Consider the following 26435-nt stretch of genomic DNA (forward strand, 5'->3'; position numbering starts at 1 on the left):
TGCAACTCCAAGCTGGACGCCGATTACGGGCTTTACAAAGTATGCCTCTTCGAAAAATGTCAACAGCTAACAAAATTCATGTTGCCATTTGGTCATTACTGCTATTACAAAAGGCTCCCGTTTAGAATCACCTAAGATATATGAGAGAAAATTTCTGGAAATCCTCGATGGACATCCCGGTCTATGGGTGAAACAAGAGCGGGCAAGATGGACGCCTGGTGGGAGTCCTTTTAAGGCTCCAAGGGGTGGGAGTCACACTGAACCGAGACAAGTTGTCAGTCACAACAATTCCATTCATGGTCTTGGACGGCCCCTACCCTGACCCAGAAAAGGTGAGCGCCATCAAGAATTTGCCTCAACGACGTCTCAAGCCGGAGGATTCTTGAAAATCATGGAAAGGTTCCTTGCACAAACCTCCCCGATGTCCGAACGTCTGCACCAACTTCTATGGAAGAACACAGAGTTTGTTTGGGACAAGCCTCAGAAACATGCGCGGCACGTGCGGACGGTCATCCACACGTGCCACAGGGGGCTCTTCCCAATGCCTCCGGCACATTGGCTTTCGCTCGGGCTGTGTGCGTGCATGCTGGCTGGAAGTATGCAGTTCTTGTTTGGAGCCTCGGGTGCAGTGGCCGGGAGCAAGTTAACGGGCGCCGTCTCGGATGAACGTCGTGCAGCCAGGCTTCTGACTCTCTGCGGGTCAGCGAATCTGGCTCCAAGAATCGAGCTCCAGGTGCCCCTTTGGCAGAGTTGGAAGGCCAAGACACGGGGCTTTGTCAACCGGGACTTGGAAACGCAATAGCCCAATTTGAACCACTGCAATGCCGTCTCACAAGCAATGGCGATCCCGCTTCGGTCACACAGTTCCAAGTCGGAAAAGACTCGGAATTAATGACCGATTGTGTGAGACAAACTTTGTTGCGATTCTTCCGTAATGCAAAGTCATCCTACGGCCGTGCCTCGCTGTCTTGCTCGCGAAATAGTGTGCTCAAGGTTTTCTTCGTTTACTCCGTACTGAAATGTATACGAGAAACAGTCACCAAATAAAAAGGGCGTTTCTTGCTTCTCAACGCAAGCGTCGTTGGTAGTCCTGCGCAGGAGGCCATTAAGGGGAGATGCTGGTCTTTGGAGCCAAAAATTCATAAAAAACTGTTTTTCGAAACATGGTAATCTTGAAATCTACCTCTATTTTTCTTTCAATTTTCCAAGTTTGTTATTTTGAAGATTAATATTTGAAGCATAATATCGCTTTATAATATCTATATGGGCTGAAATTGCACCAAAGCTGATGGTAAAACAACACTTTCTCAAAACACAAATTTTGGACTCCTTACAAATCTTCAGGAGGAATATCTCAGCATCTACGGCACACAGAAAAATAACCTTTTCAGCACCACGTAACTAAATGTGCAAAGCATGCGATGTTCGAAGCAGATTCTTCAAAATAGGAGTAGAAAAGTTTTTAACTGAAATAATGTTTTGGTGCTCGATAGCCACACATCGACCTCCAAATTTCAATGTGTTGTAAAGTCACTAATAATGGTTCAATCTAAAAACTCCTTTAACATTGCATTCTCCACAATCTGTAGTACTATACGTTAAAACATTCTTTTTTTACAGCAGAGCTGTTAAGAGCTAGTTCCCCCAGTAATGTGTCCGTCAGCAAACAAATGATGACATGGAACTCTGGACAGCTACCGCCATCTATGAGCGACAGCAGCAACCAGACAACCAGCATGCCGGTTGTTGGTTGCCGCTGTCGCTCATAGATGGCGCAACCTTTCCACTGTGGCTTGCCGACTTGCGGCCGGCCATTACTTCATTCCCCCCAGAGTTGACAAACTGAAAGTTTTAAAAATGATTTTTCTCTATTGTTGTTGGAAACAAAGTCTGGTTACTTATAATTATCCTGAGAACATTTAATTAAGCAGATATTTGAGCTCCAGAGTAGCTAGTCCACTGGGCCCAAAAGGTGAAAAGCAGACCTGGCAGCAGTAGCTCTGGGAGCAGAGCAGGCGCCCACACACCAGGCACAGGGTCGGGGAGCGAGAGTCGTCCCCGTCCGAGTTGGGGCAGCGGAACAGGGAGGCCTCGTTAATGAGCTCGCTGAAGTCGGCCGGCAGGGCCACCAACGCATTGGGGCTCATGGGGTGGCGCACCAGGCAGGGGCCGCTCAGCCGGGCCCTCAGGGCGGGCTGCGACACCCACCTGCAACCGAGGCAGGCAAAGGAAGCTTCAGGTCCTTCCAGAAAGTGTCTTTCTTCTAAAAACTTTTGAATAAGATATTGTTTGTTTTGAAACTTTGGCATCTGGTTCAGACCCCTAGCGCCACATTTGGCTGGAGAATCAGCATTTCGGCGATCCGTAGTCCGTTTCTGCGATAAAAAACACTTCCGATTTTTGGGGGCCCGTAGAGCTTTGTTCGTCTGCAGTCTCCTTAGTACTGATTTCATACTCAGCGCACAACGCTGTTAAAGCTACTGGGACGACCGCCTGGCTTCGTCTACATTTGCGGGAGATTGGGTGAAAAATCAAACGCCGAATCCTACAGCTTTGGCAACACTGAAGAGTGAGTGTGAAACAAAGAATAAAGGTTGGTTAACACTAGTTCACACTGGGCAGTTTTCTCACTTTTGTAAGCTTATGTCGAGATATAGACAACCTCACCGATACATTGTACGAAGTGTTGCAGACAGTTAACGCATGCACAATGTGTGCAGGATGTGCGGTTGACTTGCTGCGGTATCTTAAAGACACGAGGTTTGTAACGTAAGAAAAAGGTGCAGTGAGCCGTGCGGTAGAAGTACCTGCGTAAAATAACGTAAGGATCGCTCCCCGGTGAAACGTGCTAAGTATTAGAGTGAGCCACCGGGGAGGGGCGGGCACCTCTGTACCGCTCCTCATGTTTGCGGGCAACAACGAGGCATGTCCGTTTCAGATTTCTGTTAAACTATTTGTTGCGTCCACCAATTTACTTTCACGTCGCAGCACAAGAGGGTTCCATACCCAAGAATTTCCCAGCGTCCGCTCCAACGTAAATTACATAAATCGAGATACCGATTGGCACCTCATTAGGTTTCTCTTCGGACTAGCAATAAAAAAAAGACCCGAGAATTTTCCCCACGTACTGACAGTCTAAAATAGTAATCTGTACCCCAAACAACGAATGACTGGAACGTACTGTCCGACTCACTTGTAGATCTTCCTGATTTTCTATTCTTTTTGGATGAAATCATGTTATTGTAGTCTGTTTTGACGGTTGTGGAGGTCTCAAAGGGGTGAAGGCGTCCAGCAAAGAGGCCGACCACTCAACCTACCACTCTGCAGCGTATCGTGCTAAACGCTGCGGCGGGTTCGACTGTCGGCTGCAAGCGTTAGCCGGGACTCTCAAAAGGAAGCACACGGACGCGCCGAAGGCAAGGGATAATCAGGCGTTTATTTTACGTGTTAATCATATGCAATAAGAAACACGCTAAGGGCGACAAGGAAGGAACAGACCTTGTCGTGCCTTCCCGAGAGCGGGCGCGGAGGTGAACTGTCGGGGAGGGTCGGGCCACATGTCCGAACAGCTGGATGTCCCCGCAAGCAGTCCCCTCGAGCAGGGCGCCAAGGCCCCCCTCCCTCTTTTTCTCTCTCTGCTGGCGGCCTCAGCCTCGGACCCAAGGAGGTCCAACCGCCAGGGGACGTTTCGCGTCGCCCCGCAAGGTGGGGGGGCACGGGGGGGAGGCATGCGATGCGAGGGTAAGCAGGCAAGATGGCCACCCCTCCGAGGCACGAAACGGGGCGCTCCGGCTCGCAGTTGGACAGCTCGGAGTGCTTTTCCCGCGGCCACAGGGCCTAATCAGAAAAGTGGAGCGGGCGGCTCCCATACGGTTTACTTTGTTCGACCTGCGCTTGCTGTTGATTGTGTTCTCATATTATTGTAATATATATTGCCAGGTTTCTCCCGTACAATTTTTGTTTCTTGTTGCTCGCTCGGCTATGTTCGCTTTCGTTTAATCATTTCCGTACACCCTACTGTAACGCCCGCCGGGCAAGGTAGGTACCAAATAAATAAATAAATAACTGCAGTCGGGAAACGTCGACGCAAAAAAGTATTTATTGGGCATCCATAAAAGATGTTTACCATAATATCCCCAGAGGTAGCCCACCTAAAATCAAAGGCATATCGGGTGAAAATAACTAGTAAACTAACTTTTGGCGTGCCATGGAAAAAATTTTAAAGAAATGCTTTACATTTTGCTACCTGCCAAACTTGTAATCACAGGGGCAATGAACCAAGGATGGCTGTCCTGCCCCGTCAGCAATGTTTCCTTATCTCTCGCCACTGACCAGGGTACTGCAATTACTAGAAGTGGCTTATCTTTAGGTGTTTTTGAAAAAAATTGAATATTGTGCCAAGAATTAGGGGTGGGTTCTCTTTTGGGGGTGGTGCAGAATGTTTTTTTGCTGCAAAAATAAGGCATGAATTGCCATACGCCCAGTCTCTGCCGAAAAGTAACACCGGTGATCCTGACCAGATGCCAAAGTTTCGGAGCTTGCCATTGTTCGATTCGTGGGCAATTTGTGTAAATTTCCAAGACGTTAACCGGCTACAGGGAATACGGACTCACGTGGTGGCCAGCCGGGCGAGGGCGGGGTGTCCCACGACCAGGGCCAGGCGGGGGTCGAGGGACAGGAAGGAGCACAGGGCGTCCCAGGTGTCGCCCCCTGCCTGGCACAAGGCCTCTGGGGCCGGCCGGCTGCTCAGGAAGTGCAGCAGGATGGTGCTGCAACGCAGGAACGGGCGCAGGCCCCCCCGCACCGCTTCCAGGAAGCGCCCGTCCACCTGGCCAAGGGTAAGCCGCTTTTAAAAGGAACTTTCAGAAAAAAACTATACAGGCGCTATCACCCATGTGGGGTTTGTGCTCGTAACTGAATCTTAGGCGGTTGGCAAAGGACCAATCCACCATCTTTGTCAGGTGATCTCGAAGAGCTGGATAAAGGCGAGTCTTTGCGGGCCAGTACGGTTGTGCCGTAGGCATTGACATATACTGACAATAGCGTGGGTCCCAACACCGAAGACATACCAATGTCGTCAGATGAGGAGTCGTGAAAAACGACCCCAATGAGGAAATGCACAATCCAGCCAAGCAGGGAGCCGCATACACCTGCCCCAGCAAGCTTCTCAAGGTGTAGTCCAACTGGATAAGGTCTCTACATCCAATGCATCACTGATTAAGTTTGTGATGGTCGCCAGGGCAGTTTCACAGCTCCTATTTGGCCTATATCCATGCTGTGACGAGGAAAGGATGTTGTTTGTCAAGTATTCTAACAGCAAAAGTCCTGCACAGGATAGATGTGACGGAGACTGTTTGCAGTCTTGCCCTATGATTAGCGTCCATTATTGATGAGCCAGAAAGCCTAGCTCGGATTTTCACTCTTTTACAGCGGAGCTGTTAAGGGCTAGGTTCCTGGGGATTGTGTCCGGTACAAGACACTTGTCGACAAAAACGCCTCTGGACAGCTGGCGGCTGTCCAGAGGCGTTTTCGGGTTGTGTTCGGGTCGTGACTCACAAGAAAGAACGTATTCACAAGTTTGTGCAAGGCCAACTTGCCACTCAAAATGTCGGAAAAGACAATTTGGGAAGTGCAAGGAATAGCTACATTGTACTCGTTCAATGACATATCATTCATAAAAAAACTGGAAAGTCACGACAAAAGTAACATCGTTACTTTATTCGTTACCTTAGAAAAAGTAATAGAACTACAGTTACAAGTTACATTTTTAAAAAGTAACTCGTTACAGTTATAAGTTACCAAAAAGTAATGAAGTTACAGTAACGCGTTACCAGTAACGCGTTACTACTCAAGACTGGGTAAAACTATCTTACTTTGAGCTCCAGAATAGGAAGCTGCCAATGCCCAAGAACATCCACGCGTCTATGTTGATAGGAAAAATGAGTATTTCACGTTTAGAGATTTCTGCAGCTCAGCCAGATTGAAGGGTGGACAACATGCACAGTATCGAAACGCCGACATTCACGAGAAATTTTAAAAGTGATATGACAGGTCCTCGGGCTCTGTACGACGCTTGTTCAGGGTGACTTCGAATTACACTCAAAACCGTGTAACCATGGACTCGGTCGAAATTAGCTATCGCTAGGGAATTGAAGGAACACCGTTCCCATGATTCCTCGAGTGCGGGCCGGGGGCTTGGGGGATTTAGCAAATGGTCTGTTGGAGTTGCTCCCTCTCTCAAGCCTAGGTTCTTTTTGTTGTCTCCGTCGGTTCGTCACAGGTACGTTGTCGCTAGCGCTCCAAACACTTTATCGGCATGCCACAATGGCTTCTCCGTGTGCCATGCGAAAAAGCCGTTAGGAGCAGGAAGCAGCCTAGGATGCAGAGGCGGCCGCCGCCGGCCGTTGCAGCACGTCTGTGCTCGTTTTGGCTGGCTGCTCGGCTGTGGCAGCAAAGTGCAGTGGTCTGCGACTCAGTAAACTTTCAGAATTTGATGATTTGTTGAAATTATCGAAGAATTTCTTTTCGCTATATCTGCAGGAAAAAGAACAGATTGAAAGAGAGCAAACGGAAATGGTGATTGCTTCGCTATAGCCGCTATTTTGTTGCAAACGGTTGTGACAGTGCATTAACTTGGCCTTCATTTTGTCTTCAGGCACAGGGAGTTACTGATCCAGTGCTACTGAGTAGTTCTTGCTGTCTCCCTTGGTTTGTCCTTTGTTCACTCAGTACAAATCCCCGTGCAGAAAAGCGCCATGTAGGTGCTAATAGTGACCAACAGTGCGCATAAATGCACGTAGGAAGGTCTTTTAGCACCGTGTATAATGACATGAATTTGACAAAAAAAACACTGTAACTCAACAATATTTCATCTATGCAATTCAGAAATGGTCCAAACTATTTACTACGTTCTAATTATTCGTAATATTTGCTGTCATAATCAAGTGCAGAGAAAAGCCACTTTTCGCCGTAGAAATGCAGTACTGGAGTTTTTGACTGTGTGCTTCAATTTAGAAAAGCACGCTAGCGACAGCTGAGGCGTAGATTCTGATTACTCGCAACTGCTCACAACCGCCAGATGCGCACTGGCACCATCTATCGGGTGGAACACTTTGCAGTCTCGTATATATATACCGTAATATCCCGAGTCATCGCCCACCCCCCAACTGCCTGAAATTCGTTAAAAAAGTGGGGTGGGCCATGTCTCGGTGGGTAAGCACAAACACTTGAAAAAAAGCGGAAAAAACCGCCTGTTTTTCTCTGCGTATCTAGCGCTGATGCAAAAGAGATACATCAAACTCAAAACTCGATTTAGTTTGATTGTTTTATAGAAAAAAAAAATGCTCACGAAAGAATATTTTACTATGGCGAAGTCCGTTGCTTGCTTACGCGCTAGAAACACCGCCGATCTGCATATAGCACGAACGTTTGTTCCGTGAAAGAATGTCACCATTATGTTCTCCTAGTTAGTAAAAAAAAAAAAAAAAGAAAGAAAAGTACAAGAAAATAGAAAAACCGACCAGGCGCAACGAGCGAGCGAGCGGACCAAAGAAGCGACCAAGAGCAATGCTGGGAAAGCGGGAAAGCCGGTGGTCGCGTTGGCAAATACTTTGGCGTCGGGCCAAGTCGGGCGCCTTGTCAATTGCAAGCTCTTGCGCAACTTTGTTGTTTGGTGCATACATACGTGCGTCCGTGCACGGCGGGCTATCAATGCACGGTTGGGACGCTCTGCAAACGTCTGTGTAGGACGTTCCAGCAAAGCTTTATTTACGCTTTGGCTTTGCCTAAAATATTGCACAACAGCGGTCGCGACGGGCGGGAAGAAGGAGCGGGTTCGCGGTGACCTTACTTCGGAGGAGACAGACTTTGACCTAACACTCCGCGGTTACGTTAACAAACTCTTATTTTGTTATCTCCATCGTTTTGTTTTCGCACGGGTACACGACCACTTTGGGGTCGCTCACGGAGAAAATGCGTAAACAAAAAGAAGTGTCTTTCCCTCCTTCGTTTTACTTTGTCACGGACGTCCTCCAACTGTAAGGTTCGCGGCCGCGTCATTCGGGTAGGATGAGTGTTCGCGGGCGGACTCTGCGTATTTGAAGGGGTGGGCGATGACTCGGTGTTTTTTCGGAAATCGATATTGGCCCAACAAATGGGGTGGGCGATGGCTCGGGGATGGGCGATGACTCGGGATATTACGGTATATTTTTTTTTGCCATTCTAGCTGGAAAAACGTACGACACTGCTCCCCCAGATTTCACAACTACCAGAAAAGCTTAGTCAAATGCAGCTCCAGGGTCACCCCAGAGATAGTTCTCTCGTTGCAAGAGATCGCAAGCGTCTTTGTGCCCAAAAGGTGGTGCATCTGGTGCAAGGACAAGCCACCTGGCAGCAACATCCCGTCTCGTTCCGCTCTCCGTCACGTTTCCTGCCTCTTGAACCGCCTCCGACTGGGCCCAGAAGAGGCTCTTGCCACGGTCAGCTTCCCGTCTCAGGGGCAGGTGTTCAGCTGTCAGCGACTCCTTTGGTTGGGCTAGTTCCACCGGCGTGATGCATGCGCGTCGGGATTTGTCGCTTAATTTGCACCATCGCGGTAAGACAACGCGGGGCAGCGTCAGCTCCATCAGTACGGAAACTCTGCCGGCTGTTATACCGTGACGTCGAGGGAGATACCCCGTTTTTTAGAGACAGCCCACTCCGCGGTGTTAAGAATGATTTTATGTTCCGATAAAGCACCGAACCCCGCTAACAGTTATCGATAGAAACATGTTGGACGCCATCGAGTGTGGGAACTGCCGATGTCATCTTCCTTCTGCCCACTGGCCGTCCTCGAGCTTTGTCCTCTTGAGTGCAATACGATAGCTCTCTGCAACCGTCAACGTCTGCTTGAAACTGCCACGCGAGAGTTGCTTACCATCTAATCCATGTACTTCAACCTCTGGGTCTAAGCCTCGTTATGTTTTCCCGGACTATAAAATTGTTTTATCGCGGACCTCCGACAAATATATAGACGAGGTTTCTCCGTATCCGTTATCTGCGAGCCCGAGGTGTTTACCAAAATGATGCGTTCAAATTTCCTCACTACTCTATCAAACTTCCCCGAGCGACTCCTAAGGAAACGGAACGTGTTCCAAGTGTAGCTCCCGTTTGAAGACACCACTATAACCGATGGCATCTCCAGTTCAAACCTAAAAACATTCTCAGCCGAGCGGCAAAAATTAACCCAACTGCCATGCAGCGATAGCCCATAGAAACAGTTCCTTTTGGAGGAAGCGGGGAAGCTCAAAAGACGCCCTCTCGCCTCGTGAAGCCAGAAAAAGCCACACGCGGGAACAGTCCATCTAAGGACACAACGAGGACAAGAGGGGAGGCTGGTCTCGGTATGCACTTTTCAACAAGATTCGAGTTGGACCTTTGTATTCCCCCAAAATGCTGGCCTCCCGGCAGATTCGGCAAGCCGATCACGTCGTCCACAACAGACATTACGCAGCACTCGCATCTTTTGCTGTTGCTCGGAGGAAGAAGGATCCCCGACCAATGCCAATCCACCATTCTAGAAATAACTGGCCCCAAGTAGTAGGAAACTGGGTTCGAGGATTCCGAGAACGAAACGTGGGAGAGAAAAGAAGCGCCTTAGAACGAACTTGGGGCAAGAACTTTCAGCCTTTCCACTCTGGTGAAGAAGGAAGAGCAGCAGAGCTGTAGCTTCTGTTCTCGGCGGTGGCTTTCCAGACGAGCAGTCTGCTCTTCTTTTGTAAGGAAATCTGAAGCACTCGACGAAGTGAAACTTGAGGCGATAGCGGACTCGCAGCAGTTGCGAAACCATTCGCGCTGCTACAAAGGGCGCCGTCACTCGTAGATGATGACACCGAACTCTGGGCAGTTACCGCCACCTATGAGCAACGGTGGCAACCAACTGGTTGTCTGGTTGCCATCGTAGCTCAGAGATGGCGGTAGCTGTCGCGAGTTTGGTGTCATCATATCTTTGCTGGTGGACATGATCCTGGGGAAACTAACTCTTAACAGCTCTGCTGTAAAAACATAAGCCACAATAGAAACAAAAGAAGTTTGGGAGAGGCCAATCTAGATCAGTGCAGCTCAATAGGGGGGATCGGTGGCCGAGTGGGCTAAAGCGCACACCCAGCTCGACGTGCGTGGAGCAAAAGCTCGCGCTACAGAACCCAGGGATCCTGGGTTCGAGCCCCACCCCCGCCCCTTCCAATCTAGATGAGCATCGTACCGGCGTGCGCTCGTGTATCACTACTGCGCGAGCACGTCAAAGACCCCGGGTTAGTGGTCGTACTGCACTGGCAAAATTGCTCATCTACAGTGTAAACCAGTGTAGCCCCATCCAGGCAGACCAACCTTACGCTGTGTAAACACCAAACGTCCAATTTGACTTTTTTGCAGCTCAATAGAACTGACAGGATTGTGCTTCCTCGGTAGAAAGAGCGCCCGTGCTCGTTGGAGCACATGTTGACGTATTATTGCACAAGACTGGCAATATCCTAAAACGGTCTACTGGCATAAAGACTTCCCAGACTTTTCCGGAGCCCGGTTTTTCGGGTTGGTAGACATCTACGAGCAGAGGGACCCACCTGGGCGGTACTCTTTCCGGCAGCCTGGAGGACCTCGGTGCAGAAGCGGAGCAGCCCCGGGTCCTCCTGGGAGGGCTCCGTGTCCATGCCGTCCTCCTGGGGAACCTCCACCGTCAGCACTACCTGCGAGCAGAGACGGGTCTCCATTCTGAGCGCCTTGCAGCTCCCCCCCTTACAAGATAATTCTTTGTTCTTTCAGAAATAATATGACTATGGCACCTGCATTTCCAACTGGCATGTTTAGTGTCCCACCCATGCATCCAAAGTATTCCCCAAGTGGCAACAAATGACCTTACAAAAACCGGAGTGGTTGGTCGTACAAGTTCTGGCACACGAGCAAATGTGTGGTATCGCCAGCATTGGGCATCTGTGTCGGCTATATATATGCCATCGATATAAGGAGGACTGGTCGTTCTTGTTCCTAAATCCAGGAGGCTACAAAAGCTGCCAGGATACCACAATGGCGATGAGGTTAACTTCTGATCAGCCGCCATAAACTCCCAATTTAGGCCCCATTTGCGCAAATCCCGGCTCAGCCATTCATTCCGTGGTCGCAGTGGGAACCGAGACTCCCGACGCTCCTCTTCCGGCGAAAATGAGTTGGTTCTCTCGAAGGGACGGCACGACGTCACGTCGGCAAAGCCATTACCCGAGACGACACCGAAGGAGAAAGGTAAGCAGGCGGTGGATCAGTTTTCTGCCATGTGTGCGCTCATGAGGCGAATTCTTGCAGCCACTACCAACGTGCCTGTGGAACGACACCGGCTCAAGTAGGGGGCGCAGCGGGTAGGCGAATCGACGGAAACATAAGACAGGAGTTTGCGTGGGAGAGCCGTGAAATCCAAGTACAGAAGCACAGCCGACGTTCTGATTCGGGACCAGCTCATGTCGGGCGTTTCGTCCAACAGACTAGGTCTCCTGTTCGGGGAGGGGGACCGCTAACACTTGGAAAGGCTGTATCGATGGCAACTCGTTACGAAGAAGCTCGTTCCAACCTACCTGAACGAGTTTGCAGCCGAGGGGGCCGGGCAATATGTTACTAAAAGTTAAAAAAAAGTAAAGGAGGAGGTGTCAAAGCGCCATTCGTACCGTTCCGGGTCGGCAAGTCACGTGGCAAGTGCAGTGAACTGCAAAGTGAAAAAGGCTCAGTGCCAGAAATGGAAGAAGACCGGACACTTCCCGAGTGTTTGTCAGTCGAGGGCCCCGCCGGCAGCATACGATGCAAAAGAAGTTTGTGAGACCACAGAACATGGTCATACTTGTCAGTAGTTCGACCAATGTAGCATCTACCGTATTTACACGAATGTAGGTCGACCCTTTTTTCAATTTTTGAAAATCTGAAGTGGGGGGTCGACTTATAATCGAACCAAAGCATTCCACCGCCGGCAAAAACGAAACAATCGCGATATCAGGAACACCTCGGCTTGTTATGAGTTCAGCCGGCTGTACCTCTAGCATTGCACTATCCTGTGTGCTCATTTTACAAATTATTATTTTTTACAGCGGAGCTGTTAAAGGGACCCTGCAATCATATTTAAGCGTCTAGCTTTTTTGCGGTTTCCATGTCTCTTGGGGTTCGAGCAAGCCAGCGGGCATGGAGAAAGTAACTAAATATCAGTGTGTCATATTTTAACCGGACGACGCAAAAACCTCCTCCACCGACGGGGGCGATCCACGGTACCGAAAGCGCGCGAAATGTGACGTCTTTGGTCCTGGGCTTACTACTGGTCAGAGCAGCTAAAAGCTTTTTTTTTTACATAATACGAAATATAAGTGCCGCGAACCGTTTCAATTATTTATAAAAAGTAGTTTTTGTTTAGTATTTTAGATCAAAAAAGAAACGAATGCAGTTCATAAAGTACGGAAACAAGGAATGACCCGTCGACTTTTTCCATAAAGTACGGAAACAAGGAATGACCCGTCGCCTTTTCCACCAAGCGGACGAAAAGGCGGCGCATCCTAGAAAGGAGTAGTGGGATCTGGCGCCGACACTGAAAGGTCCCGGATGTACGCGGCGGCGCTGCGGTCGTAAACCGGCTCGAGGATCCGACTGGTTCCGAGCAATCCGAAGGCTTTCGGCGCGGGCTTGGCTGGCGACTTTGCCATTTGGCGGACGGGCAGCGCAAATTAGCTGCCATTCTGAGCTGGTCTTTACCCCGTGTTTGCTGTCGTTTGTGGCCAATGAAGTGTCATGCCGAATTAGTATTTAATAGCGCAGCAAATGCAATGAGAGCCGCTCTGGCCGCCCGCTGCATACAGCCTATCCAGAACACGCTTTAATGGCGCCCTCTCGCGCCGTCGACACGGAGTGCGGCAGCCTTGAGCGCTCAATAAGCTCACTCATTCTACTCTAGTTGACGGCCATTCTCAAGCAACCAAGGACGTCATGAGGGAGGTTATTTTTTGCTTGTTTTTGTAATTTTAATTTGCCTATAACTTTTAAAATAAAGAGAATTTCGAGAAAAGAAAAGTTTCACGAAGTTAGTACGTTCAGTGCGCCCAGGTTCGGTGCAAATTAAAAGCCAGTAAAAAAGTAATTGCAGGGCCCCTTTAAGGGCTAGGTTCCCCAGGATCGTGTCCGGCATCAAACGCCTGTCGACACAGACCTACCTGGAAAGCTACCGCCATCTATAAGCGACGCCGGCGAGCACACAACCAGTCTGGTTGCCGCCGTCGCTCGTAGATGGGGCCAACCTGTCCAGCTATCATAGAAGAATGGATACTTGGGAGCGTCGGTGGGAATTCATCGTAGGAAACAGCGCAAAAAACGGACGACGAAAAAGAAGAAGCACACGTAATGAGCGCAGCGCTCATCACGTGTGATATTTCGTCCTCGTCTGTTTTGCGTGCTGTTTCCTACGCTCTTATCAGTTCCGGTTTGGACTTGGATGGAAATCACCGCTCACAGCTCAACCGATTGCTCATATGATGCCGTAAAACCCCATTCTGTCTCCAAGCAGCAAAGAAGGCTGCCTCAAAACATTTTCTCCATAAAAGAAGGAAGAGGCAGAGCAGAACAAGGATGCAACATTTGAGGCTCAAGAGTGGTCATTCCATAGTTAGCATGCTCTGAAGCTCTACTCCACTCTGCACACAAAGGCACCATTTCAATGAAACCATTTCTGGTGACTTGCAATCGACAAAGACGTTGGGCGTCAAGTCTGAGCCTGCATGGACCTGGACGCATACATCTCTGCTGTTTTTGCAGGCCCAATGAAAGGACACCTGCTCCTCGTGGTTGTCCATGTGAGAGCCACGACATCGGCAACTTCCACGGCTGTTATTCGGCAACTTCGGACTACGTTTCCAGCTAACGCCTGCGGCCTTTGAAAAGTTTTCAAGAGAGCGTGAGATTCGTCACTGCTGCTCATCCGTGCATTACCCTCAGTCAGTGCAATGGGTGAGCGATTCAACAATGGGGATTTATTCAGTTGGCAGCTCAGAAACATCAACCTCTTGAAATGGCTGTCCTTGAAGATTCTCTGTAAACCGCTCTAGACGCCATCAGAACACAGGTGCACCAGAGGCAGGCCTAAAGCAAGTGCTACACGGGCAAGAGCCGTCACCCTTCAGGACCCTTGTTGGGGTTTGCGAGCCCAATGTCGTTAAGAAAGGGGCCTCGTGCGGAACCCACGCCGATCACGGGCACTCATAATCCAAGTTCCCATATCCTGACCAACAGCCACAACTGGAACGCGTCGAAACTGACGGGTTGCGGCGGAGTCGGTGACAGCCCCACAGCCAATGAGGGAGGCAGCTGTGCCCTAGAGGCAGCCTCTGCAGTTGCCCCTGCAGCTTTGGCCCAGGTCACTAACTATTGTGGCCAAGAGGGCTCAAATAATGATTAACGTTACCACCTTACTTTCTAATCAACTCAGCTCCTCGTTCTGTGGAGGAAAATGCCGTATCATTTGTGCCAGCGGGAAGTTGCGCCTATTTTCGGGGCCTAAAGCACTCCTTACCTCCTCGCTCACCTTATCGTCTGCTTTCCGTCTCGGAAAGCAGACGATAAGGTGAATTTAGTTCCTTCGGAGCATGTCTAAGAGTGCTACAAGCGGGATGCATGGGAACGTTGTCACGCTGCATTTTTTTAAAATATTTTGCGGGCTTTCTTATTAGGCAAAAAATGAAGCGCTCGTATCGTCTAGCAAACACCTTTACTTGGTGCTTCCCAATGTGCTCTATAACTTCCCACTTTACACATTGGGCCTTAAACGAACAATTAAAAAGTTAGCTACAGGAAACCCTCGTTACTTGAAGTCATAACTGGAAAATACTTCGGATGGAGTTTCGAGATAAGATAGGCACTCAATTTTCATTGCACCAGTGGCGCACAATGAGAATGAAACCCCCCCAACACTCCAAATGGACACTCACTGGCAGTGCCTTGGGGCGTGTATTTCTAAGCCACCGCAACAAAATTATGAACAAGCAACACTCGTAAGATGAAACAGAAAAACTGGGAAGCAAAAATGCAAAAAGAGCAAGAAAGGAAAAGACCAAGAGAAAGATCAAATGGAAATGCGCGAGGGAGAAATGTTGCGCTTATGATGCGGGACTCCTTTTTTCCTTTTTTTTAGCCAATGACTCTAAAACTTTTTTATTTATTAGGAGCGAAGTTCCTTAGGGTCTAGCCTTGTCCGTCCGGCGTCTGTGCTCACATCGATCTTGCTGGTGTGCGTGCTCACGTGCTCGTGTAGGGCAAAAAAGAAAAAAAAATGTTTGCGCAGTTGGCACGTTTCGAACCTGTGCGGGGAGACCCCAATGGATTTCTAGTCCATCGCCTTAACCACTCGGCCACAACTGCGGGACGAGTAGGGGGCTCCGAGATGTGGTAGTAACTCAAGAGCTGGGGATGTCGTGGATGAAACGTTGCATGTAGCTGCTCAATGTCTATATAGGAAAGGGCGCTGCGGTCAAATGCGTATATAATCGCGTTAAACTTTGCATGCATTGGCTCAACGTTGCATGCATTGGCTCAACGAGAGGGCGCTGCAGTCAAATGCTCAAATGCATATATAACCACGTTCCATACCATGCATTCTCTTTCTGACATGGATGAAAACGAACGAAAGGCTCGGCATGCTGCGGCTCAGCGTCCACGCAGACAAGCACCACCAGAGCTTCGCCCCAATCAACATCATTCACCACAGGGAGGCACGGGCGGCCCCACGCACCTGGACGAGGTGCAGGCAGAGGACGAGCCGGAGCACGTGGGCATCCAGCGCCCCGCCCAGTGGCAGCGGCATCCCGCTGGAGAACAGCGAGGGGGCCGACAGGCAGAGGCCCACCAGGAGCCCGAAGGCATCCACATCCAGGACGCAGGAGGCGGTGCCCGGAGCGGGGAAGGCGTGGCCCAGCAGCCGCAGGCAGTGGCTGTGCAGGGCCTCCCCGGAGCAGACGCGCAGCGAGGCCACGGCCGTGCGCACCAGGGCCTCCAGGCAGTGCAAGCGGCGGGAGGACAGGTCGCCCAGCAGGGGCCGCCCCCGCAGCAGCCACTCCGTGCCGTGAATCGTGTAGGCGCACGACCACCACACCTGGGCCGGCACCCGGTCGTCCTCCGCGTTCGGGTGGGCGTCCAGCCCCACCTGGATGCACCCATACCTTGCACTGCTGCTACTTAGTCTAGAAACAAAAATATTGACGTCGAGACAGCATCAGCTGTGCCGCTCATTTGACGATATGGCGATCGATTGACGTTGCGCCAATCATGCATCAACGGTGATCCGATATTGAAATGATGCGTCGATTTAGTATCGATACTTTGTCGATGTATAAATAATTTTAAGGTCGCAATGTGTCTGCATTTTATTCGATTGTTTGCGACGATTTCTCGAGTAATTGGATTTTGCAAATCGCGATACTAAAGATCAGAAACAATAACCCATAAAAAATCTAAGATTAGGCAAGATGCGCCACAGCAAAATCAAATCCGCTGAAAGCCATCGAGGGGTATTCACCTCAACTCAAAAGCACGCAAATGCTTAAATTTTTTACAATTTTTTTACCTTTACGTTGCAAAATTAGGGGACGGGCCACTAACAGTTGACAATGTAAAAACTAAAGAAGGATTCTTTGCACTCTAAGCCAATTTCCTCCAAGTTCCTTCAGACAATGAGAGCCCTCAAAATAAATGGGCACATCCTTGTGTAGCAGTCAAACCGTCCGCACACCGTGCGCCGGCAGTGGCACCGCTATAAAAAAGAGTTTGAAAGAAGGTGCCTTCATGCTCGAGAGACTGGTGGCGTCATCTCCCGATGTGCACAGCAAGCGGACAACAGGCACCGACGTCTGCTCGCAGCAACGGTTGGGAGAGGGCACCACAAATGAATAACTTGGCTAACTCTGTCTGCAAACGTGCCCGACGTTTACTTCTGGCAAGTTTGTTCCTCTCATTGTTTACAGGAAGGGAACTACGACTTAAAACTTTACACGATAAAAGACCACCGAACGTGCTCAGTGCACATTTCGTGAAATATTTTGTCGTTTCCCGGCGTGGGATTCCCTCGTTTCCCTCGTGCCACCTCGACTGGTGTTTGGAGCTCACCGTGTAGCAAGCCTGGGAGAAGAGCTTGAGCATCTCGACCAGGCTGGCTGAGAACTCTATGGCAGCCGGCCCCTGGGGCTCCTCGTAGCAGGCGTACAGCTGGCACAGGTGCTCGGCCGCCTCTGCAGGGAGCGCCTCACACACCTCACGCAGGGAAGGGCCCGCCAGCCGGGGCAGCGGCTTGTCTGTGGGGACAGAAGCACGTCCACGGTTTGCCGCACTTGGACCGCTAGCCTGACCGACCAAGCGAATCTAGCACGGACCCTTGGACGGGTCCCCTGTCGCTTTCAATCCAGAAGAAGAGATTTTAATGCGAAAGCATCCACTATCCCATGGGGAGGAGCCGGCGGCGTCTAACCGCTAAAATTGCAAAAGGAATGCCCATTTTCTCATTGGCTGAGCAAAACGGCTCCTAGCTAGCCATTAGCGGCCGCTTCATGAGAGTGCGCACTCGGCAACCTCGGCAGTAGCGAAATGTGGCCATCCACGCCAGTACGCTGCAGACGAACTGAGCGAGCAGAAGAACGACATTCATGCTTCTGCATTTGCAACTCATAAGGAGTGCTTAGGTGTTGTAGGGATTTACATTCTATACAAAGTATATGATACGTTTTGAGTGATTTAAACCATTTTTTTTGGACTATCTTGTCAAACTATTTGGTCTAGGAAAGCGAGCTTAAAAGGATCTCGAGGAACCACTAAGGAAGAAAATATTGAGGAACCAAGTGTGGTTTGTGCAGTATGTGCTCCAGACCCTGATCTCTGTCAGCGTGTATCATTTTTTTATTCTCCGCTCGGCAGCTCTCTTTAGGTAGCATCTCCGGCATGCAAACCTCAATGCGCCCATCGTCCATTCCGAGTTGCTCGCCTCTTCTAGCCCAACTTTTCCTCCCCGTGTGGCTACAGGTGGCTTCTTGCACCCCGCCTTTGCCATCACCTGCCTGTCAGCCTCTACATCCCCAACTTCTGGCACCCCTAAGTGATTTCTTTCTTCCATCTCCGTAATTAAGGATCTCTGTAATTAAGAGGTACGAGCATGGGGAATGCGCTTCATTACATAAAAATGCGAGAGCCTCGGCACGGATGGGTTTTGCGGGTCTTGAGTGGCTGGATGCGCCCTGCACTGGAGTCATCTCCTCATGGAATAAAGAAAGGCAACTAATGTCGTCCACCGTCGCGATGGCGCTGGTTGGAAAACATTGCGCAATTCCATAAGCAGGAAAAAGATAGGGTAGTCTCTGCAGCATCCAAATTTTGCCTCGGCAAGCCAGGGGAGAATGCAGTGCCCCTGCCATCCCCCATCGCAGAGACCTCCGATCCGCAAGGGCAGGATTTGGCGTGCGTGCTGTGCAAAGCATGAGCGGAGCGAGGTGTTTCATGCCACCAAGGATGAGAACATAAAGGGCACGTAAAATAAATGATTTCGAGAAACGATTTCAAAACATATTGGAAAGACATCCCAATAGGTTCCCTCCCTATGAAAGCAATTTCTAGTTAGTTTTTCCTCGTTTCTTTCCTTTTTATCTACAGATCTCTAGGCTCCGCCATATACCGTATTTACTCTAGTATAACCCGCACTATTTATGAACAAGGCCCTTGCGTGTACTTTCCCGCAAAGCACATATACAGCCAATCATCACGTTGCGCATAGATAACAAAGCGAATAACTAGATCACGAACACGACTCTCCATACAAATGCAACCTTCACAGATGGTATCTTTGCGCAAAGACGTTATCTCTATCCTGTAAACAGCTGGTATCATGCTGCCAATCGCGGTGATTGGCACTCTGCATGCTCCGCGGAAAAGCAAACCGTCACGTTTTTTTCATAAATAGGGCGGGTTATACGCGAGTAAATATGGTATTTAGAAGCTAATACGGCCCTACTTATGGATATATTAAATTCACGGGGGATCGCAAAAATAATCTGATATATCGACGTAAAAAAGTAGTTTAACCTCCCATTGAAATCTTCATGAGCCTCTGCTAATTGCCCAAGATTGTGACAAACAAACATTACCAAATGTCTCTTTCAAGAATTACTACCGTATTTACTCGGGGTTGAGGGTCGAGGGTTGGGTGTAAACTGTGATGTGATTTAATGAGACACGGGTTGCCAAGAGTCAATGTGGAGTCGTTCGTAACCTCCAAGTTACCGGAGCTTAATAGGGCTAGGCTTCGATTAAAAATTTAACCCGATTAATCACCACCCATTAATCGATTCATTAATAAATCAATCAGTTTCGTTCATTTCAACGCATAAAATTTTTAGAACGTCGAATTTACTTTTTTTCTTTTGCCTTTGCTGATTATGCAATTAATGGCGCAGTATACAATTTTGATTATGAACCAACCTTGATGTGTAGTTGACAACACTTCAAAAACACTCGCACTTCATCTGCATGAGGCAAAGGGGTTTGTTGACATTTTCCAGCGAAAGTGACCTCCTTTGATAGTTCACAATAGTCTCAGCGGCATTAAACCCACACCCGCACAGCATTGAAGTGGCCGGAACGCGTGTAATATTCCGCGCTTGTCTGGACTTGTCGCCCCTAGCAGTTTGCTTTTCGTTAAAATTTCACCTAAACTTTGCCCTTCATACAGGTATACCCACCACTTCTGCGTGGTGAAAGCGCTTCATTTTTACTTTTTTTGGTTCGTCAGAATTTGACCAATGAACCGGTTAAAAAAGTTAATCGACATTAAAGCACTAATTGATTAACCGGTGTTAGCCAATCAATTAATTGCCCAGCACTAGGGCATAGTAGAGGATAAGTTAGGATGCATTTAGTAGGGGCATTCGGATCATTTCAAACGCTTGTACAGAGTATTTCTGGTGCAAGCCTTTGTTTTGAACTGCAGTGAGGGCTTTTGTGACAAACTCAGAGTGTAGTTCATTTGTTCAAAGTGTCGTTTATTTAGCAATTGAAGCAAGCGACGCCCGCACAGTCAGTGGTGGCATACCTGATATATTTGTAGCGTAAGCTATACTGGCCGAGGTTGAGCAGTTTCGCGTGGCTTGCACAATAAGCCGTGCTGCGCATGCGCGAGAAGCAGTGACGTCACACGGCGCACAGCTGGCACGCCGGAGCCTCCGCCGCACCAGTCTGCGCATTCCAGAGGGGTGACGCCATAGCCGCGGCAGACGCACTGGCACCGCCGCGTGCCCAGCTGTGCGCCTCCGTTGCGCAGTAGCAAAGTCTGACGCTGCACCGGAGCCGCTTGATAGCGCCTGTCATTTTGTGCACATAAGCTCACGCTACGTATATCCTGGCATAGCCGAGCTAAGCCACCGCAATTTTTTCAGACATTCGAAAGGTCGACAAATACCGATTCGATCTCCAAACACCCGATATAATGATCGCAGCACATCATAAAATACTCGCCTTCGAGCACCGCGTAGAAGCTTGAATATTCCCACTTTTGCGCGTTTCTCCCATAGATTTGCGTTCATTGCCCGGTGTCGAGCAATGGCCGCCGATGTCGCCATTGACAGACTTTCGATCTGCGATTCGGCCTACATTAATAGAGATCAGTGCTTGTTGTAGACGACATAGTTGTGCGAGGGGCAACGGAGAGAGAGCATGGTGGCTAAGTGCCCCGCTATCACTTAGGGCGTACGGAAACGGGTGCAAACAGTTGCTGCCATCTGTCTGAAGGTCGCAGTTTCATCGAGATAGAGACCCTTTTGCAAGCCCCCCCAGAAAAGAGTACAAAGGAACACCCACTCCGCTCCTACTGGAAAAAATTGGAGGATGTAAACTGCTTCAAGTAATCATTTCTTTCTCCATCCACTGGGACAGGTAAAACTAGGATTTTGTGGGGTGCATGCAGCCACCCACCGTCGCTCGAGGGTCCCTCCGTCGTGACGACTGGAGCGCCCTGCACGGCGGTCTGTTGGAGCCCGGCGCCCTGCAGGGCTGCCCGTGCTCCTTCGAGCCAGGCCTCGAAGCAGGCGTCGTCCCTTCCCCGGGCCTGCACCTGGGCCGCCCTCTCCAGGCACCGGGGCGGCACCAGGGCGCACACGGGGGGCAGCAGGGGCACCACCGTGTTGCTCAGGCACTCACACAGCGGGCACAGGAACTCCCGCTTCTCCACGTTGAAGCTGATGTGCCGGCCGTACCTGCACATTCGAGGGGAGCTTTCCTGCGAAAGCCTCCAAATCGTCTGTTTAGCGTCCTATTCCGCCCGTGCATCCAAAGCTGTCACAGAAGTGTCGCTGTCGTTGCGATAGGACCTTCTGCAGACTATCAAGCCGGATGGCGACCTGCTGCGGAACACGTGTCTCCGACATCCACCACCGCTCCTGCGACACCGCCAGAACCGTGGCCAGCAATGTTTGCACAACGTCGTCGGACGGAAACCGAGAGAGCACTTTTCGGGATCAGGCAAACAAGATGCATTCCAGGCGTCCTAGCGCAATCGCTCAAGCCGTCGCCCCATGTGGGTGACAAAAACGTTTCGTAAAAAGCAAGGAAACTTCTTTGTACGCACCTGGGGTGGCCAGGAGGCATATGCCCGCCCCTCTGGTTACTTTTGTACCCGAAATGCTCCTGGAACGGCGTTCCTAAACGAGATGACCGGCGGCGATGCACTTCCCGTCCTTGTGCGGCCAAAACACGACCATAACGCCAAGTGCGCGTTTACACTTGCTCGGGTTTAGGGCGAATGCTCTCTCTCTATCTTCGGCCTCAACACTCGACTATATCCGAAAAAAAAAAAAGACTCGGTTTGTTTGTCAGTGATGGAAGGAGCATTAGAACTTTTGGAGCAGCTTCCATAGCAGGCAAAACATTGGCTCGGAGCAGTCACTGACGCTTTTGAAGCAGATGCCAAGACCCCTTACCACATCGCTCAAAAATTAAAAGAAAAATCACATCTTTAAAAAAGTTTATCTTCGATAATGACGAAGGTGTCTTCTCTGATACTGGACAATATTATCAAGTTTTGTAATATGAGTGGTCACAAAGGGATGCTCGACAAAACCCCGAGACTGCTAGTAATACGAACACGTATCGTAATATCCCGACAGATAGCCCGAGTAAAATCAAAAGCAAATCGGGTAAAAACAAGGAGTGTGCTAACTCTTAGTGCACGATTAAAAAGAAGTTGAAAAAATGCTAGTTTTAGATTTTGAGATCCGCGAAACTTGCTATTGCAAGCTGGCGCAATGCACCAAAGACATGCTCCCCAGTCAGCAATGATTGCTCATCCACAGCCGTGGCTAAGTTCCACCATTTCTGCCAAGGTCCCCATTGAACGAGGCCCCGCAATAACTAGGAGCGGGCTATCTTTCGGCGTTTTCGGAAAAATAAGAAGTCGTGCCGAAAATGGGGGGCTTTTTTTGGGGGTGGGGCATCTTTCGCAATATTACGGTACACTAGAAGGTCCTTTTAGCGTAATAAGAGTAATTTTTGTTTACCTTTTAATGTATGTATCATTTTTACCAGCAGTTTCGGGGCTTTTGTCAGGCTTAATATTCACCATCTTGTTTGCACTCTTACATTCAGTTTATTAACACGGAGCTTTCATTTTTTTAAAAACAAAGCTCTGGTCAGAGTAAGGTCCATCTACGATAGATATAAAAGATGGTTGAAAAATGAATCGTAGAGCAACGCGTCAGTTGGGACAAAGGCCCTCCCTCTTTTGCACTCGGTAGTTTAGTATTTAGCCCCAATATAATTTTCGTAAAATGCCACCAAAACCAAGCATATCTTCTGAACACCGCTTCTTAATACCAGAGGTTAAGCTACAGTCCAGATCAAGGAAGGTAGCGTAATCTCCGAGCCTAACCGAAGCGCTACCCCCTGGCAGCCGCTGCTCCTAGCACTCCGGTGCAAAGTGGTGGAGCTTGACGCGCGCTCAGAGGCGGTGAAGGTTGACGTGAGCAGTGCAAGTGCCACTGTACTTGGTAACCATGGCACGGAGGTATGTGGCAGACAGGACAAGCCAGTGACCTCGTCGGGAGCGTAGCTGGGGCTCTAGCTTCCCCGAAATCCAGCTGACTCTACAATACCCACAGATGCTTTTTTCTGTGCCATTCTTCTCTCTACTTTGTGCACTACTAGCTCAATATGTTAGACTACCAACTAGTGCAGATGTCCACTTCACTGGAGTAGCATTTGTCTTTTGCACAAAATTTATTCCAACCCAACCTTACGCCAGTCACTTTTTTTAACAGGTCTGATCATCCCTGAGAAAGAGCACGGTCCAAATGCAGCTCAGCGGCATATTCAGCCCTTCCAGATGCCACTGCATATTGAAGCGACCTTCCGGAGCACATCGTCACCATCAGCGACGGAACCTTGTTTCCGAGTGTTTTTATCTCATCACCTTACTGCCCTCTGGAACGCCTCTGGCCCTGAGGGTACTTAAAACAAAGAAATAAATGGAAACCACTTTTTTTTTCTTTGTTCTTTTCCATTTTGAACAGGATTCGCGATACTTGATTACCAATGCAGTTTTACTAGGGGTCAGGGGAATTATAAAATATTTTAAATATTAAAGTGCTCATCATTTCCATTTACAATTAAAGATTCACAGTGCAGCAATTCCTTTTGCAGATTTCTTTATTAACTCTGGCCGGGGGATTATTGCACTGACCCTCACCGAAGAATTTCCCAGTGTTTTTTCTCGTGGTCTGTCACTCCGAGCACGACGGCTCGACTTTCCCAAGCTCTTAAAGAAAGGCCCGTACCTTGCGGGCCTGCGGCGCTCCTTGGTGAGTACCGACTCGAAGAACTTCTGCCAGCAGCGGCTGTGCATGACGTGGCCGCACGTGCTCGTGTGGGCCCCATAGCGCAGGTCTGCCGGCACGGGGACCACCTCCTCCTGCCTACCCTCCTCGTCCTCCCCGGTTGGTGGCACCCGAGACCGGTCCTGCGAAGGTGCAATAACACCGGTGCGCTAGGACGGCCACACATTTCCGAGTGGCTCTGCCGCCAACAAAGCTCAAACAACCACTCTACCAGAAAAAAACTTTAAGCCTTTCCACTCTGGTGAAGAAGGAAGACCAGCGAAGCTGTACTATGGTGGGATGACCTCAAGGACGACTTCTTGCACGACCTCAAGGACGACGTCCAGAACGACCTCAAGCATGACCTCGAGGATGACGCCTAGGACGACCTCGAGGACAATGCCTAGGACGACCTCAGGGACGACGTCTAGGGCGACCTCAAGGACGACGCCTAGGATGACCTCAGGGACGACGTCTAGGACGACTTCAAGGACGACGTTAAGGACAACTCCTAGGACGACCTCAAGGACAACGTTTAGGATGATCTCAAAAACAACCTTAAGGACGATTTCTAGGACGACCTTGAGGATGACGCCTAGGATGACCTCAGGGACGACGTCTAGACGACCTCAAGAATGATGCCAAGGACGACCTTAAGGACGACGTCTAGGACGACCTCAAGGACGACGTCTAGGACGACGCCTAGAGAAATTCAGCCTTTACAGTCCGGTGAAACCAAAGTGGAAAGGCTGCAAAGGTTGCCACGAACTATGAGCGACGGCAGCAACCAGACAACCGGCAAGCTGGTTGTCTGGATGCCACCGTCGCTTACAGATGGTGGTAGCTGTCCACAGTTTTCTGTCGAGATTGATTTGTCCACGGACACCAAACTGCAAAAACTAGCCCTTAACAGCTCCGCTGTAAAAGAATCTTGGCAATTTTCCTTCACTCTAAGGCCCAAAGAGCCACACTACTTTTTCTAGATTTTCTTTTCCCAATCTCTGAGCTCGCAAGCGAGTGAAAGCAGCTGCGGTTGGCACGTCGTGCTAGGATAGCCATAAAGGGCCTTCGACATTCAACAAAAGGAATTATAAACCTTATTTACGCAAAGTGCTCGCACACCTAGCGAGGAGACACTGCCCAGTGCATCTCCGTCCCGCATCAGGATGCCTACCAAAGTGCATCCTTCAAATTCCCTGGCTTTTCTAAGTTTCCCCCAAATATTTCTATTAAATTCCCCGGTTATTACAAAAAAGAAAAAGGAGAGGGTTTTTCTTTATTGTTTATTCAGAGATTACCCCGCAGTGCCCGAGGGCATTACAGCAGGGGGTTACAATGGTGAAAAAAACACATCTTCATTTTCACTGCACACTTGCAGCTCCGACAGCCCATTCCACTCTTGTATCGTTTTAACAAAAAAAGAGTTGGCATAGATGCTCGTCTTAGCGTGGTACTCTCCAATTTTGAAAGCATGATCGTTCCGTTTAGAAATATAATATGGTTCTTTTAAATAAGTTTCACAGTTAATTCCAGTTTTATTTTTAAATATCAGAAACAGAAACTTTAAACACAATTTTTTACGGCGCGCTGAGAGGTTCCCAATTTAGTTCAGTCTTCATTTGAGTACAGCTGTCTCTCCGCCCGTACCGTCCCAAAACAAACCTAGCAGCTCTATTTTGCATTTTTTCTAGTTTGTACGGGTTCCAGACGGCACAGGCATATTCCAAAATCGGCCTAACACATGTTAAATACGCGGTTTCCTGTTAGGGAGTGAACATTTTAGGCTTCGTTGAATGAAGTTCAGTGCCCTGCTAGCCTTTACAATCACGTTATCCACATGTGAATTCTATGAACAGTTAGTTGATATCGTGCCCCCGAAGTATTTATACTCAAGAGTCCTTCTTTACTATATTGTTATTTATATAATAGTGGGTTTCAATTTTCTTCTTCTTTTTAGTAAAACATAAATGCACACACTTTTTGGGATTTAAAGCCATTTCCCATGTAGAGCACCACATAGTAATGGATTCTAAATCTATTTGCAACTAGGTGGCATCATCTTTGTTACTAATTTTTCTGTACAACACGCAATCATTGGCAAACAACCGAACACAAGATGTAATACCCAAGGAAATATCATTGATATATATTAAGAACAAAAGCGGCCCTGAGACAGAGCCCTGTAAGACTTTTGATGTGACATTAACGTATGCCAAACTTTTACCATTTACTAATACACACTGACAACGCTCTAGCAAATAATTTTCGATCCATCTTAGTACCGTCAAGTCTATATTTAACATGGTAAGTTCATTGAGCAGAAGTGAATGCGAAGCGGTATCGAAAGCCTCGCGAAAATCTAGGAATATAGTCTGTTTGGCCTCCCCCATCAACATCAGATGACAAGTCATGATAAAATTCAACAAGTTGCGTGGTGCAAGATAAGCCTTTATGGAAACCGTGCTGTTCTTTAGATAATTGTTTTTTGTCACATGATTTATTATTTCAGTGTATAAAATATGTTCTATGACCTTGCATGAGATGGAGGTTAAT

General features: G+C 49.0%; 1 protein-coding gene across 1 annotated transcript in view; it reads right to left on the bottom strand.

Annotated features, from left to right (window-relative positions):
- The window catches only part of LOC8037225 (E3 ubiquitin-protein ligase UBR2), a 122157-nt gene that overhangs the window by 9921 nt on the left and 85801 nt on the right, over nucleotides 1-26435 (bottom strand). Inside the window, exons 17-23 of the mRNA XM_029991547.3 lie at nucleotides 23844-24025; nucleotides 20989-21269; nucleotides 17146-17330; nucleotides 15776-16186; nucleotides 10599-10721; nucleotides 4614-4828; nucleotides 1986-2208 (exon numbers count right to left, since the gene is read on the bottom strand). Of these exons, the coding sequence (XP_029847407.2) occupies nucleotides 1986-2208; nucleotides 4614-4828; nucleotides 10599-10721; nucleotides 15776-16186; nucleotides 17146-17330; nucleotides 20989-21269; nucleotides 23844-24025 (1620 nt within the window). The remainder of the gene's footprint in view (nucleotides 1-1985; nucleotides 2209-4613; nucleotides 4829-10598; nucleotides 10722-15775; nucleotides 16187-17145; nucleotides 17331-20988; nucleotides 21270-23843; nucleotides 24026-26435) is intronic.

The sequence above is a fragment of the Ixodes scapularis genome, unplaced genomic scaffold (genome assembly GCF_016920785.2).
Source record: "Ixodes scapularis isolate PalLabHiFi unplaced genomic scaffold, ASM1692078v2 PGA_scaffold4__175_contigs__length_147842914, whole genome shotgun sequence".
NCBI lineage: Eukaryota > Metazoa > Arthropoda > Arachnida > Ixodida > Ixodidae > Ixodes > Ixodes scapularis.